Source organism: Falco naumanni, chromosome 10, assembly GCF_017639655.2.
Source record: "Falco naumanni isolate bFalNau1 chromosome 10, bFalNau1.pat, whole genome shotgun sequence".
Taxonomy (NCBI): domain Eukaryota; kingdom Metazoa; phylum Chordata; class Aves; order Falconiformes; family Falconidae; genus Falco; species Falco naumanni.
Window position 1 is genome coordinate 2066301 of NC_054063.1, and position 14895 is coordinate 2081195.

Below are 14895 nucleotides of genomic sequence, written 5' to 3' on the forward strand. Positions count from 1 at the left end.
TAGAAGGTAATCTTGGATGATAGTGCTGTGGCTTTTTCCCCCCATGGTTGTGGGTAAGGAAGCGAAGAAAATGGATTACAAGAAAAACAAGCTTTTTTTTCTCCTTGAGGTTTTTTAATCAAAGGTAGTGCAACCTGCGTGGAATGAAGCGATCATAATTGTTACTAAGCTGATTAAATATTTATAAAACGGGCTATATTATATTTATAGCTCTTCTGTCTGGAGAATGTAAGTGAGTTGATGGTTTTATAGCTTTTTCTTTCCGTGCTCAAATAATGAGAACTAGTATTCTTTCTGTTGTCTTAAGATGCAAATACTATCTGAATTTCTAAATGTTAGAAACGTAAACGTTTTAACCTTGCAACATTATTAAATGAACAATGGTCCTTAATTTGTTGGGGAATGAAGATCCAGATAGTCTTGTGTGCTTGCTCACCCTTATTGAGGTTGTGAGAATAGCTCTAGATCTTTTGATCGGTTGTGCTTTCATTGTCTTGAGTAGGCACTTGGATCCCATCTAAATTAAAAAGGCTGAAAAGACCTGCAGTATTTAAAGACTGAAGAAAAGATTTCTAATAATGAGGCATAAGGGAAATTTATTTTTTTTTAGTTTCTCAGAAGGTCAAGAGGTAAATATAGCATCTAGCTAATGAAGTTAAAAAAAGGAGGGGGTGGAGAAGAAAGCTATAATCTAACAGGATAACAATCATAATTGGAAACATAAATGGATGTTAAAGCTAGATGATTTCAAATATTCAAAGGATGAGTGTTTAACGGTGGATGTGATCAGCCATTGGAACAAAATGCTGAGCAAAATAACATCTTTCTTGTAAGATACACAAGTTGAAACCAGATGCCTTACTGGAAGGCGTGCTTTTGGCTAATTAAGCTTTGGGTTCACTACAGGGGTAACTAGACGGAAGGCAGACAGGAGCTGAAGGCTGGTTCTGACCCCAGAGCCTACCGCTCTGGTCCCTGCGGTGTGTGTACCTATAGCGTACCCGAGCATCTCTGCTCCGGGAGCTCCTGCTGTGCCCTGCACCTGACAGCCCCCGTGTCCCCATGGGCCCTGGGGGGGCTGTGACAGGGGCAGCTGCCCTGCCGTGGCCGCTGTCCTCTGGGCTCCCGAGCAGGAGATGGGCGGCTGCATCACCCCCTGCACGTGCGGTGGCCGTGACTGGTGCAATCCCAGTAGATCAGGCTTTTCAGGGAGGCATGGGTAGGTGCTGTGGTGTACGAGCCCAGCGTGCTGCTGGAGGAAACGTGAATCACTCGGTGGAAAAACCGGGCGTTACCTGCGTACGTGTTGTCTCCGCTCCAGATGTCTTCTGGCGTTGGTGGTTGGGGTATGAAGAAGGTTTTTGAGAGTACACCTGCACTGGAAGAAAGTCAAGTGTAGTTATAGGCAAAATGTGGTGGTTTTTTTGTTTTTTTGTTTTTGTTTTTTTGGTTGTTTTTTCTTGTACCAGTGTAGCTTGTTTTACTTGGGCAGTGCCGGGGCATGGGTGCGGGGTGACGTACACGGCACGTGCAGGGCACAGGTTTTGTAGCAAGTGCTCTGTCTACGGCAGCAGCCACGCCGTGCTAGCGTGCTGTATTTGTGTAGGCAAAATATCTCCTTGGATCAAAAAAAGCGCACGTTTTCATTGTGAAGCAATTAAAGAGTATGTAAGCTATGAAAACCATAGTGGGGACGCAACTATTTAGTTTATCTACAAGGTTAAAACAGATGAACTCAACCCCACGAAGGGGTGTGCAATGCTGATTGTACCTACCTGGCAGATCTTGTCTCCGAATTTCAAGCTGTGATAAGTATTGCGTATTTTATTTGCCTTGTCTTTAAAACTACTGTCCCCCACCAAACCATTACTGGTGAAGACAAAGCAAGAGTCATGAGAGGAGGAGGAGCTGTACGTTACCTGTGCGTTGCTAACAGCTGGATCCTTGCCAATTCATTGCCAATCCCTTCTCCAGCTGGCTGTTTAAAAGGTAAAGCTTTATCTGGGGAGGCTTGTTTCCTGAAGGACTGAACTGATTCCTCGGACGGTGAAGCATAGTTTGTTGTCCCTTTTCTTTTGGTGTAGGGAGTGAACAGCCTTCCTTTAGCGCTCCCCCTGCCCTAGACCTTCCCCCCATCAGGTATGCAGAAGGGCTTGGGGCTGCGGTGAGCCAGGGGGCGTCTCGCTGCTCAGCCCATTGATAGCAGGGCTTCACTTCTCAGCGGCATTACTTCTGCGTCTGTTCTGTGTTTTGACATGCACCCAAATGGTGAATGGATATGGGTATCGACTTCAGCTAGGGGGATTTTTGACAGCTTCTTTATAAATTTGGTCATAGGGAAAGGCAAGAAAGAAAATACTTCGTACGAAAATTGCTAGTCAGCAGGCCTGCAGGCAGGGGTGCTAGCAGTATAGCTGCTGTCAGGTTCCAAATATGCATGAGCACTTGCATATGCAAACAAAGTGATACCTAATTTGTGGAATAACAATATTTTATTACTTTCAGGAAAAGCAATAGCAACATGTTTTGGATGCTGTATTATGAAAAGCAACTGCTGTACTGTTTTATGATAAAAGGATTCTTTTCAAAATTTGTATTTAGTTGGCCATGTATTAATGTAGAGCATGTATTGGGAAGAAAATTCAGATTTGCTCCTACCCTGCAGAGCTAAAATTCCGTGCCTTCATCCCCTCTCCTTCCTGGCCCTCTGAGGAAGCTGCATCATATTTATCATGATTCTCAAACAGGTTAAGATTCAGCCTTTGAATTTCCAGTTTAATATAGCACTTGAACACACCAAATTCTTTATGAAGCTGATCGGTTCATGTGCGTATCTAATAGCCTGGTTGGATTGGGAAGACTGGAACTGGATCCTTAACGGCGTTTGTACTTTCTTTTAGATTTAGCATGGAGCACGTAGGAGAGCAACAGGGAGCAGAATCTGTATTCTGTGTTTTACCATCCTGAAATGAAAACCTGAGTTCTGAAGTATAATCAGAAGCTCAAATAGGGAGTGCAAACCAATATACCAAGGTTAGCTTTTGAGTGCTTGGTTTCTTAGCTGTTCAGTGTCGTCTTTTAATGTGACTGCTGCTCAGGTGGGCCCTGCGCTGGCTGATGCTTTGACAGAGGTATGTGCACAAGTAAAATGATGTAAGGCTGCATCTGTTCAGAAGAATTTTGCACGGTTCATACTTCTGAACAACATATGGAAGAGCTTGTAAAGTTTAGATGATATTTTCAGTCATCTGCTATGTTTTGTTCCAGTGCTTCTTGTTCATGTGTGTGAACTAGAAATACATTCTGTTTCTTCTTTTGTCAGATGTGCACCTATCCATTTGATGAGAACGTAAGGAAGAAACTCCTTGATGCCCCTTTTCCGTTGAATTCACATTTAGAAGTGAATATTTTACTAAAGCTTTAAGGCTATTTTGGAATCAGCATGCCAGGGTTTTTTATTCCTATTTAATGATCTTGTCTTAGAGAAAATTAAGGCAACTGTGATAAAGACAAGGGAAGAATAATAGTGAAGAAAGCTGAAGGAGAATTTAATACCTGTTTTGTAACACTAACAAAAATACAGTTACTGAAATAAAAAATAACTGTTCCTTTACTAAAGTAAAAACAATGAAAAGATTGGTGTGTATTTTTGTGGGAAAAAATTTCTAATAAACTAAGAATAGTGGTTAAATGTTTGTCCTCTTAATAGTATCCTAGTCATGATGCAATTCTCAGCAAAATGTACTATAATTATACAGGGAAGTTGCTATTTGCATAGTGGAACACAATGTATTTTCCCTAGTTTCAAATAATTTTTAGAACAGAATGTTGAAAGAGAAAGGCTTACGTACGTTTGCTCGATACATACAGTGTGCCTTCAAAGAGCAGAAGTAGCTCCAGATGCAGGATGAATGCATATTCCAATATTCTCTTTCACTTCCCCAATAGGAAGCCTAGAAAAATACAAAAATACATCGGGTAGTGTGTATCACTGAATTTAGATAAAATTTGATATATATATATGTTGCTTTAGAGAGGGATTCAATTTCACTTGCACCTCAGAGGTGGTACTGGCAGAGTTGGACTTTGGAGAAGTCTGGAATCATCCTTCCCTTCTCTGTTACCCCGCGGTATTTAGTAATTGTGTCTCCTTGGATCATACTGGATCACCACTTGCCTACCTCTTGGTCCTTGCAGTAACACCGCAACTTCAAGGCCATTTCCTAGCTACAAAGCAATTTTCATCATGCTTTTGGAAAAGATGTCTTTGCCATGCTCATGGTAATGGTATTTCTCAGTAGCTAAGTAGGAATTATCATAGTGTGACATTGTCACCCATTGATCTGAGCCTCAGTACATATTGATATGGATGAAGTCCTGAAAGTGAGTAGTCTAGGAACAATTTGCAATACAAGGCATGCAAAACGTAAATAATAGTAACCTTTTTTCTTTCTTTTTTTTCCTGGCTGTGGAATTGGGGTAAAGACTTATTTAGCAAAGTTCATGCAAACAAGTCTTGGTAGAGATGGAAGGTCCTCCCTTCGATTTCTGCCCAGTACCTCAAGTGTGACTTTCTTGTGCTTGAGAGCAGGCAAGGTAATTTTCTTATTGCATTACTAAACCATGATAAATGACAATCTTGTCTAACCAGACCAGCAAAGCTCTTCTGTCAGCCAGTGCTTTTCTTTGTTTCATAGTAAGTAAATATCTGTTCAAGACTTGCACTGGACTATGGGGGAAAGGTGTAAATCCAGCTATAGAACAAATTCTAGGAAAAACGGAGGTTTTAAACAAGACAGAATCAGAAAAGCCTTATATACTGCAGCATTACTCAATGACAGATGTGTTTAACAGTGTTTTTAAACCCGTATCTCTCTCTCCGTGATTGGCTTAAACTGGGACTCTTCAGTTTTGATTCTACCATTTCTTTTCTTTTTCCTTGATCAGATGAGATTTAGGTTCATAGAAGTTTCCTTTATTTTATGGTGTTTCTCTCTTGAGGTGTAATCCATGATTGCCTCTTAACCAGCGTTTACAGTGGCACAAGCATGTCACAGTAATAAAAATACCTGTGTCTGATAGTCTAGCTATAATTTGGAAGGCAGTTCTGTCTTAAGTAGACCTTCTCATGACCTGTGTATGCTTCCAGGAGGGGCTTTTTAAAATGATTCAAATATTCTGAGCCTACAAAGGAAACCTCTGATGGTTTGAGATAATTCAGGTGGTGGTCTTTTATATTATTTTTGTATAGAGAAGTGGTGTTTTCCCTGATTTTTACTCTTTTGGGTGCTGTTTGAGGTGTTCTTTTTTGTTTGGTTTTGGTTTTTTTTATACTACTAGCATGATTTCACTCAGCAGCTAGCTTAACTTGCTTGTGAACAAGCTTCATTTAGAAACAATGAATGTGATGCAAACCCAACAATCTTTTGTTTACAAGCTTTTCAAATCTACCAGTTCCTTATTGAACTGGACCAGCATGCTTCCAGCATGTTAGCGCAGTGCCTGAAAAAAGGGTATGGTAGTCTTAACCTGAAAATGTATTATCTTGCTACTTTTTGTCCAAATCTGTCCAGAATTTGTAGGAGAGGGTTGATTACAAGATCATATGATCACACTGAATTTTGTGAGATGCTTGATTTTATACTGTCAAAGCGTGAGGTTCAGATCGAATGGGTAAGTGAATACACTTAAGCCGTTTTCTTTATCAGGAAATCGAAGTATGAAGCCTGGCTATATTTTTGTAACAAGTTTTAGGAAAATTCCAAGCAACGTACTTTAAGTTAGGTAGTTTTGTGTGGCCATGGCTACGTAAGCGTATATCCCACTGGCAGCGGAGCTCTCACACAGGCAAGATGGGCAAGTGCAGTGAAGACCCAAGACAGTGCTGCTGTGGGAGTATTATGGGTTTCTTGTTTGTAACATCTTGACTATAACCAAGTGTCAAGAATTGGCCTGTAAAATGTCAAGGTTGGTTTCCCCCCGCCCAGTGTGTCATTTAACAGTTCTTTTTCAGTATGTTAAGTTTTTCAAATGGCTCAAAACACCTCATCAGCGGGATGTTAGGTTTGGGGATTGCTCAAAGGCAAGATCTCCACTTTTACTTGCAGGACTGTTTGAAATGCAGCCACCTAGCTTCAGCAGAGGTGAGTCCCTATGACAAACTACTTGTTGGTGTCTTTCTGGAGCCCTGTGTCCGTCTCCAGTACCTGCCTTTAACATGCACGCTGACCAAACAGGTTTTACTTCAGAGCTGTGGAGTGGCCCCTCCTCTGGGCTGAGCTGCCACCAGCTTTGCAAGGCTGAACCACTGCTGGAAATTTGTCCATCTCCTTCACAAATCTGAACTATTTCAGATTTTAACTTGTGTACTTTATGGCATCGTTTGCGTGGCAAAAGCTGTTATTGGCCTCCCGTCGCTCTGGTCTGTGCTGGGCCTGCGAGGTATTAAGAAATCAAATCAGCTGGGATGCAGCACGTGTATTTTGAGTTTGTGGAATGCAGACACGCACTGCTCTCTGGGTGTGAACCAAGTTAATTTTGTGACTTCTGGATTTTGTGGTCCTGCTCTTCAGAAGTAGTAGCTAAGGGATCATTCTGTAAGTGCCAGGAATTACAATTAATAGTTTCCCCTTTTTAATCTTACATAATGTAAGCTCTGTGTGTTATATTTCGTAATGCATGCCTGGAGAAAAATCTCCTAGAATAAATTTCACGCTGACTTCATGAATTGTTTTTCCCTCATGCTGTCATCTAAACGTGACATTACCAGATAAAATAATTTGCTATACTGAGATGAAGCCATTCTTAGCACCAAAAAGGAGGGAAACATATTTCCTTAGTGGCTCTTCAGCTGCCTGGGAAAACTCTGCAAGTTCACTCCCAGCATCTCCCCTTTTTCCTTCTACGCCTTTCCCACCCAAGGGTAGATAGTCCTGACCAATACCAGTGCTGACACAGATACCCCCCTTTCCTGTGCTGATTACACCTTGGGCGCTCAGCCTGGGGTTTTGTGCCAATTTGCAATTAAGGTTTTGTTTTCCATGCCATATTTACCAAAGTCTGTGAAAACAGTAGTTGTGTTGTAAAACTTACAGGGAGAGTTCTGTATCTATGTAGCAAGTAGCTCTGAGTATGTTAAACAATCCCTAGGGAGAGCTTCTTAGCCAAGTTTTAGAAGTTTTACCTCTTTATGTGAAGCTTGAGGTCCAGCATATTTGGGGGAGGGAAGGAAAAGAACAGGAGTCTTTCATTTTAGCTTTTCTGTATGAAATGTGTGTTGCACTGATGCTTCGCTGGAGCACAGCCTAGTTAAACTTCAAAATTAGGGCAAGATAAAAAAGAACCTGAATGGTAAAATGTGAGATGAAATTCTCACTTGTATTATCCCTGGGAAGGAACTAACAGCAGCTGCAGTAGTATAAACTAAGCATCTCAGTCTTTACAGTATGCTGTGAGGACCCCATGCAGCCCATCAGCAGGTACTCTGCTTAATAAGACTTCTTCCTCTGGCTTAACCTGTGAGAGGCGCGTGTTGAAAAACATCCTTTTGGGCACTCAGAATGATAAATGCATTAGCTTCGCTGGCACATCTTTACTTGTTTGTGTTTTCTCCTTTCCTCCTCCCCCACTGGAAGAAAAAAAGGCATTTCATCCTCTGTGATAGATGTTGCCTGTCACCGGAGTTTCAGTGTCACCTGGAGTTATTCCTAGGCTTTTCTCCAGCAAACTTTGTCTATGCGGAAGACAGTTTTATGAGGGTGATAGATCTGAGCTGTTTATTTGCAAATATTTTCCAGTTTATTGTTCCTTTGTATAGTGGTGCCAAGCATATAGTTTTGCAAGCTAGAAAGAGGAAAGCTCACTGCCTCCTGAGGCTGTATCATTGTGATGTTTTGCTGTTCTGGAATGAACTATGGAAAAAAAAAAAAGTACTGTATGGGGACTGCTTCATCCATCATTATATAGCACCCTATTTCAGTGGTATACAGCACCTTAGTGCAGAAAGCGAAGAACCTTTTCAGTGTGAAGTAGGGGAAACTTTAAGCAGAATACAGTCATCTTGGAACTTGCCTGGGATTCAGAATGATTTTTAAAATCAGAATTATTTTTATAACAGTGCTAACTTTTCAGGGATGCTACAAGTGAGGTCTGAATCTGATGTTTCTCTCCAACTCCATGGAAGTTCATTGAGTCAGAATCTACTTGCCCCAAACTCGCCTGGAATAGCTGCTGTGGAACCAAGTGTCCTGCCAAGGGCTTCTGCCACTTGATGTGGGCTGACTTGCGAGGACTGCTTAAAATGCAGGTGATAAAAATCAGCTCTGTCCCCTATTACATGTCACTTGTCCATGTGGAGTCTGAATGTGACCATCCCCTCCTTTCTCCATAGTTCTCAGGTACTTGTTCAGTGCTGGTGGAGTTGAGCCTCTCCTGCTGAGCCGCTGCTATTGCTGCGTCCTTCAATACGTTCATGGTCCTCGGCTCCCATCCACACACACTTCTTGGTGAACCTGGCTTAACTTGACACTTCAAGGGATTTTGGAACAATACCCACAAGCATGCCAGAAATACAGTACCTCTGAGATCATGATTTCTTTGTTTGGTACATACAGCAGCCAGCAGTCACTTTCCTCTTCCTTCTTTTCTTTATTTTTTAACTGATACTCAGTGAAGCCTTGGTTCTTCTAATTTTGGTCATCCTTTCCAAAATGATGTAATATACATTCTTTGGAGTTCCTGGTGGAACTGTACTGATATTTTGAGGTATTTTGCTGTTCTTGCTGCAGTCAATTGTTTCTCATGTTATGGATTAGGTGAGAATATAATGTACCATTTTTTTTCTCTGCTTATTGCAGAAAAGAACCCCCACGCTACTGATGAAGCTAGAGGTGGTGGTTGCAGGATACTGACTTGTTACCAGAGCTTCCAGTAATGCAGCAAATGTAGGCGCCTTGTCACTTACTAGTGGGCTGCTTTTAAGCTCAATCTTTTATGCACAAACTTTCTGGAATGTGTGTAGCCACTGTTGATAAGGCTTGTATCGCAACACCCTTGTGTAGTCAGGAAGCCTGATTTCTCCTGCTGTTATCTCAAGAGTGGAGCTGAAAGTATACCCTTGAAATCTTTTCTTTCCGCTTTCACTACGATCACCTCCAAACTGCTTGCTGACGCTGAGGCAGCTTTGCCTTCAGCCTGTCTTCTGTCCCAAATCCATGCCTTTACTGTCTACATGGAGCAAAGCTGCTCATGCCATCTTTGCTGCTCTGCGAGGATGACAAAATGGAGAGCAAATGTAATCTCAGTATAAATGCTGCTTAGAGGCAAGCTAAAGGATAAAACGGTCTCATTGCTGATTTTGAGTGGTTCCAGAGATCTGGGGATGTGCTGTGAGGTAACAGGAAAGAGTACTTGGTTAGATGGTAGCAGGGCACACTGAAGTCAAACAAAAAGTCTAATTAGCTGTCAAAACTGAGATGTATGTCAGGCAGGGACACACAGTAAGCTTCAGTTTGATTTGAAACAGAACTTTACAATCTGATATTACAAGGGTTCATTTTTATGCATATAAATGCTAAATTGTACCTCAATCAAAATAGTAGTTGTGATTTTTTTTTTTTTCCCCTTGACATTGTTTGCTTGTCTGGGTTGGTATGACTTTCTTTGCCAGATCTCTGGGTACTAGTATACATCCATGTGGTGGCTGCTATACACTTGATTTTTATGGAACCGTAAAAGGGGCACATAAATATGTAATTGTTAACTGCTGCTTTAACATAATTATAAATACAAAGCATTATTCATGACATTTATAAGTACCATTCTTTGGCTTGGTAGTGGGGATCAATGTAGAAACCTTTCCATCAGTGTAATGTAAGCACATACAGTCGCGTGTAGGTGGTGGGAAATGGGGCTCCCCTCTTCCCAGTGCACCATTCCGTGCCCTTACTCTGTGCCACTGGTGCTGTTACTGTTTTGCTGATACGTCTGTAGGACCGATACAAATCATAAAGCTGTTGGCAGGTCCATTCACAGATATTTCTGTTAACGTTTTAGTGGCGATTTCCGTACACAGCTCCGTGAACTTTCAAAACTGGCTGGTGGGCAGGGGTTGTGCTGGAAGCAGTTTGACCCTGCTGAAGCATGCTTGTGCTACGGTCGGATCCAGCAGTTGTTACATGCCGAGGAAGTTGAAAAAGCAAGTGAAAAAGAGGCCAGCGGTGGATGTAACTAGGCAGGGGGTCAGGTGGCTCAGGCACACCCTTGAGGAAGTGCAGGTACTCATCCTTCAGCATATGCATAGGCAGAGATGGGACCAGTAGCTGTGTTCAACTAAGCATATTGCCTTTAGATCGAGTGCTGCTCTTCCTGGATGCAGCAGCTTTCAAGTAAACTCATTTGTGTTTGCACATGTGCTCTAAATCTTGTTAAAGTGTGAGACTCTGTACTGCAGATGTGTTTTAAATTACTTATGTTGATGCCATATATATAAAGCGCGTGTACTTAAGTTGTGCTTCCTATAATAACTTTGTTTCATTTTTTTATTATTTTGGAGCATTTAAAATTGACTTTGAGAGGCTGGGTTTTCCCACAACTTGCATAAAATCCAGTACTGCAGGTAAACTGTAGCATGCAGTTGATCCAGAAAGGGGATATTGCTGGACGGGAGGAAAAGCGATAGGTGGAGGAAAGGCTGGAAAGGGGGCTGCGGAGACATGTGGTTGAGGAAAGGGAGAGGAAGGGGCTGGTTTGATGGAGAAGTGGGTCATTTATCTGGGTCAAAGTAAAAAGATAGCAGGTTTAAAAATTTTATTTCAGTTGATCTATTAGTTTTAACAGCAGAGCGTCAGTTGCAAACCTGTGTGAGACCACTGAAGCTCCATCTCTGAAGCGTGAATGTTTAGCTGTGAGAGTCATGGAGAGGCCAGCTTTCCTAACACAACTGTAACACCACAGAGCTGTATTTGTTTTGGTTTGACCCCTGGATTTTTCTTTAATTTACTTTGGATAGACAGACTTTTATTAAAACTTAAGCTGCTTTATATCACAGGCTTGTTGTTTTTAGGGTGGTTTTTTTTTAACAAACAAAATTCTCTCTGTGCAGATTTCACTGGTGAACGAAGTGAGGGCAACTGTTCAGCTTGGCAGGTGTCCTTTCTCCATTTGCCAGGACTTGCTGTTTAATGTTTCTGTGACAAGTCACTGTTACTTCGGGAAAAGATTGAGCAAGCATCAGCTTTTTCAAGGGTAGGATAATCTTCTGCACGAAGCGCCAGGCCGCGGAGTGGAAAGCTGAGCTGTGTTCAGCTGCAGGCTTCCTGTGTGCTATCAGTGAAGTCATTAAAACTCCATCTGAAGTGGATCGCTTGGAGAGTGGGAATAAAAATACTTCCCGCTTCACAAGGGTGTGGATGCCTGGCTTGGACATGCAAGTAAAAGTGTGTAACTGGCAAACGCTGCTGCCCGTGTGGGCGCTCTGGGACTGAGCGGCAAGCGCGCTGTTCCTCCGGGTTGGGTGACGTGGCTGCAGTTTCTTGGGTTTGTGCAAACAGTGGTCACATTCCCACCCACTTTGGACAAGTGATGTTGTGTTGGTGACAGCAGCAATGATGTGATTTGTGCTAGGTTTGGTTCGGCAGTGTCTGTTTTCTGTTTACTGGGGACGATGCCCGTTCAGTGGACAAACCGGAGTGCTTGGCTGGGGAACTGCCCCATCCAGCCGCAGCCAGTGTCACAGGTGTACGTAAAATGGCAAAACCACTGTGTTCTCTGAGATGTCACACATCGGGTTTTGGCGTGTCGGAAGAAGCGATGTCCTCGGGGCTTTGTGTTCCGGGTCACGTTATGCCACACTAGTCACACTTTTTGCCACGGCTTGGCTCTAAATGCTCCAGCAGCGAGCTGTGGGCACAGCTGCCTGCCCAGAAGGTGTGTGTGGAGCTGTGGTTACATGCCGTGGCTGAGGAAGGAGCTGGATGTTGAGCACCTTTCTAAGGCCTGTTAGGAAAACTGACGGCAAAGTGGTTTCTCTGTGTAACACTTGCTGGTGTGTCACCGCAGGCCTCGCGTCTGGGGGTGCTGCTTGGTCACTCGGCCTCTGAGGACCATTACCAGGTGCCTGCTCTTAGCTCTGGCCATAACGGCAAGGTGGCTCTTGCTGTTGGCGATTTTACTCTTCTTCACCCTCTCGGTCTGAGCTCTGAGGCCTCGGTGCCGCTGCCGGGCTGGCGGGGCAGAGCCGCGTTCCTGGCAGCACGCACCCAGCCCGGCGCCAGGGCGAGCCCCGGCAGCGCTGCCCGGCCCTGCGCACAGAAGCCTCGTTATTCCCGTGTCTTGCCCACAAAAGCCTCGTTATTCCCGTTTCTCACCGGGCGCCCGGCGTGGCCCGGTACAGGTGGGGCCGGTGCTGCCGCGCTGCTCTGGGGCCGCCGCAGGCCGGAGGGGGCAGCGCCGGCTCGGGGGCCTCGGGGCCGGGTGCCGGCACCCCCGGCAGCGCCGTGCGAGCGGTGCCCCGCCGGGGGGAGCGGGCTGCGGGCTGCGGCCCCCGCCGCGGCCTCCGCGGGCCCAGTGGGGCAGCGCCAGGCGGGGCGGCCCGGCGGGAGGAGCCGCGGCGGAGGGGCCGGGCCGGGCGGCGGGGGAGAGCCCGCCCCGAGCGGCGGAGGGGCCGGGCCGGGCCGGGCGGCGGGGCAGAGCAGAGTCCGGGCCGAGCCGTGCCCACCGGCGGCCCGGCGTTTCCCCCCGCTCCGCGCCGCTCCGCGCTCGTCCCGCCGTACCATGGTCGGGGATCAGTGCAGCCTCCCCGCGGAACGGCCCGTCCTCGCCCCGAGTCCCAAACCGGGATTAAGCTGCAAAATGGTCCTGCAGGCGGTGGGCAAAGTGCTGCGGTAAGGGGCGGCCGGGGGGCGCCGCCGTGGGCGGGGGGAGCCGCGGGAGCCGCGCGGAGCACGGGGGCTGCCCCTGGCGCTGCGGGCCGTGGCCGCGCTCCCCGAAAAAGGAGTTTTCAGGACGCGAGAAGGCGGCGGGGGTGCTGGCTTTCCCGAGTAAAGAGCCTGGCCGAGACGCTACATGTGCCTTGGCACGTTTTCTGCAGCTATGTCGGAAGATGAGGGGAAAAAATTGCTCGTGTAGCTGAGAAGGGCTGGCGTGAAGGCTGAGGCGTGCGCGGCTGCGGGGGCCGGAGCCAGGCTCACTGGCAGAGGACGTGCAGTAATTTGATTCGGAGCAGTTCTGACCCGTTCTGCTTTGCAGGGGAAAACATCGCCACAAATACTAGGACTAGCAGCCTTGCTCTTCGACAACTGCAGGTTTTTATTTCGGTTGCGTTGAGAATACTTCTCGGGGATCTGTGGAGAACGCCAGCGCTGCTCCAGAAAGGAGCCTTGTTGCTCCAGCGTAACTCTATTTGGCAAGCTGTCGTTTGTCCCGGTTTCCTGCGCTCTGTTGCCAATTGTTAAATGTTTGTCAACAGAAACATTATCCCTCTTCCTCTGTTGACTCACCCGCTCCTCTCCCCAAGCCAGTCTGGGGGAGCCCTTATGAAACGTTCTGGTCACAAAGCGGCTGAGCCCTGGCTGTGAATCAGCCCAGGGGGCTTGCTGAGAGCTGCCTAGAGTTGCTCTTAGAAAGTGCTGTGTTGCAGTACTTTGGGGTATTTTTAATCCCCCCCCCCCCCCCCCCCCCAAAAAAAAAAATGTCCTGTGGAAAACATTAGTTTGAGGAATTCAGGATTCTTCAGCTTTTTAACAAGTCTAACGGCCCTTCTTTGCATTTTTGGGGGGTGGTGTGTCTCTAATTCAATATGGTGTTACACAGCTGGTCATATCATAAAATCCTTTGGCCAGCGGCTTGCTATTCATGCTGCGAACCTTTTGAAGTTTTTGGTAGCTGTTCTGTTGGCAGCACTCCCAGATGTAAATAGATGGGTGCCTCGGTGGGGAAGAATTGCCAAACCTTTTGTTCAGCATCTATGGCAGTTTATTTTAAAGCATAGGTAACTTCCTGTGACTTAGCAGCAAAACATACATTTTTATGATTTGCTTGGTACACGTTTTTTTAAAAAGTATAAGTTAACTCTGTTCTTTCTCCTCCAACTGGATTACATGCAGAAACTGTGCATAATGTTATTTACTTTTTCCCCCCCGAGGTTTATTTTCTACATATGCTATAAGACTGTTGTGAAAGCAGGAAAAAGTTATCGTACATGAAATATTTTGGGCTTTGGAATTAATGGCATAACTTTATTTTGCTAATCTGTTATTGGAAGGGAGTGACTACTATTTTCTAGGAGAGGGTTTTTTTTAATGTGTCTTTTCGTTCTAGGTTATCTCCTTTTGCACCCAGTTAGAAATGTGAAGTCAAAAACTTACTTTAGATGCCAGACTGGTTCTCTTATTTCTCTTCTTGAATATACATCAGATGCCTTATCTGACCTTATGTCTGTTGCTTCATTTTGCTTTGTTTAAGTTTTTGTTCTAGAAAACATAAGCTTATCCTATTCTGCAAAGAGCTCAGGCAGCATAACAGCACATGTAGTAGCTAGGACTAGTATTTAATCATTCTATGATTATAGGAGCCTTGGTAAATACTAAGTCCAGTCGGAGTTTCCTCATTGCAGAAACTCTGTGTTAGTGCTTCAGAAACTGTAAGCCTGGTGACTGTGAAAGAAGAAACCATGTGAGACCTTGTTTAGGCAAAAAATGGTGGCTTATTGGTGACAGCTGTGGTGCGATTTCTTTGAACATACAGACACCCAACAGCAGAGCTTTGTCTGCTTCATTGTTGGTAGAGAAGAGCAGGGGGCTTAAAGATTTGGTTGAGTGCTGAGGGGTAATGCCAGCCTGAGAGAGTGACCAGCTCGCTCGTTAGTGCTTATGTTGTAGTCATGTGAAGTTAAATGAG

At 45.0% G+C, this 14895-nt stretch overlaps 1 protein-coding gene across 6 annotated transcripts in view; it reads left to right on the forward strand.

Annotated features, from left to right (window-relative positions):
* MOB2 (MOB kinase activator 2) overlaps positions 1 to 14895 on the forward strand; it is a 116180-nt gene that overhangs the window by 70244 nt on the left and 31041 nt on the right. The window contains exon 1 of one of the 6 annotated variants that reach the window (XM_040608197.1): positions 12691 to 12881. The exons of the other annotated variants lie outside the window; for them this stretch is intronic. Coding sequence (XP_040464131.1) covers positions 12772 to 12881 — 110 coding nt within the window. The 5' untranslated portion in view covers positions 12691 to 12771. Of the gene's footprint in view, positions 1 to 12690; positions 12882 to 14895 lie in introns of those variants that run through there. 6 annotated transcript variants of the gene reach the window in all.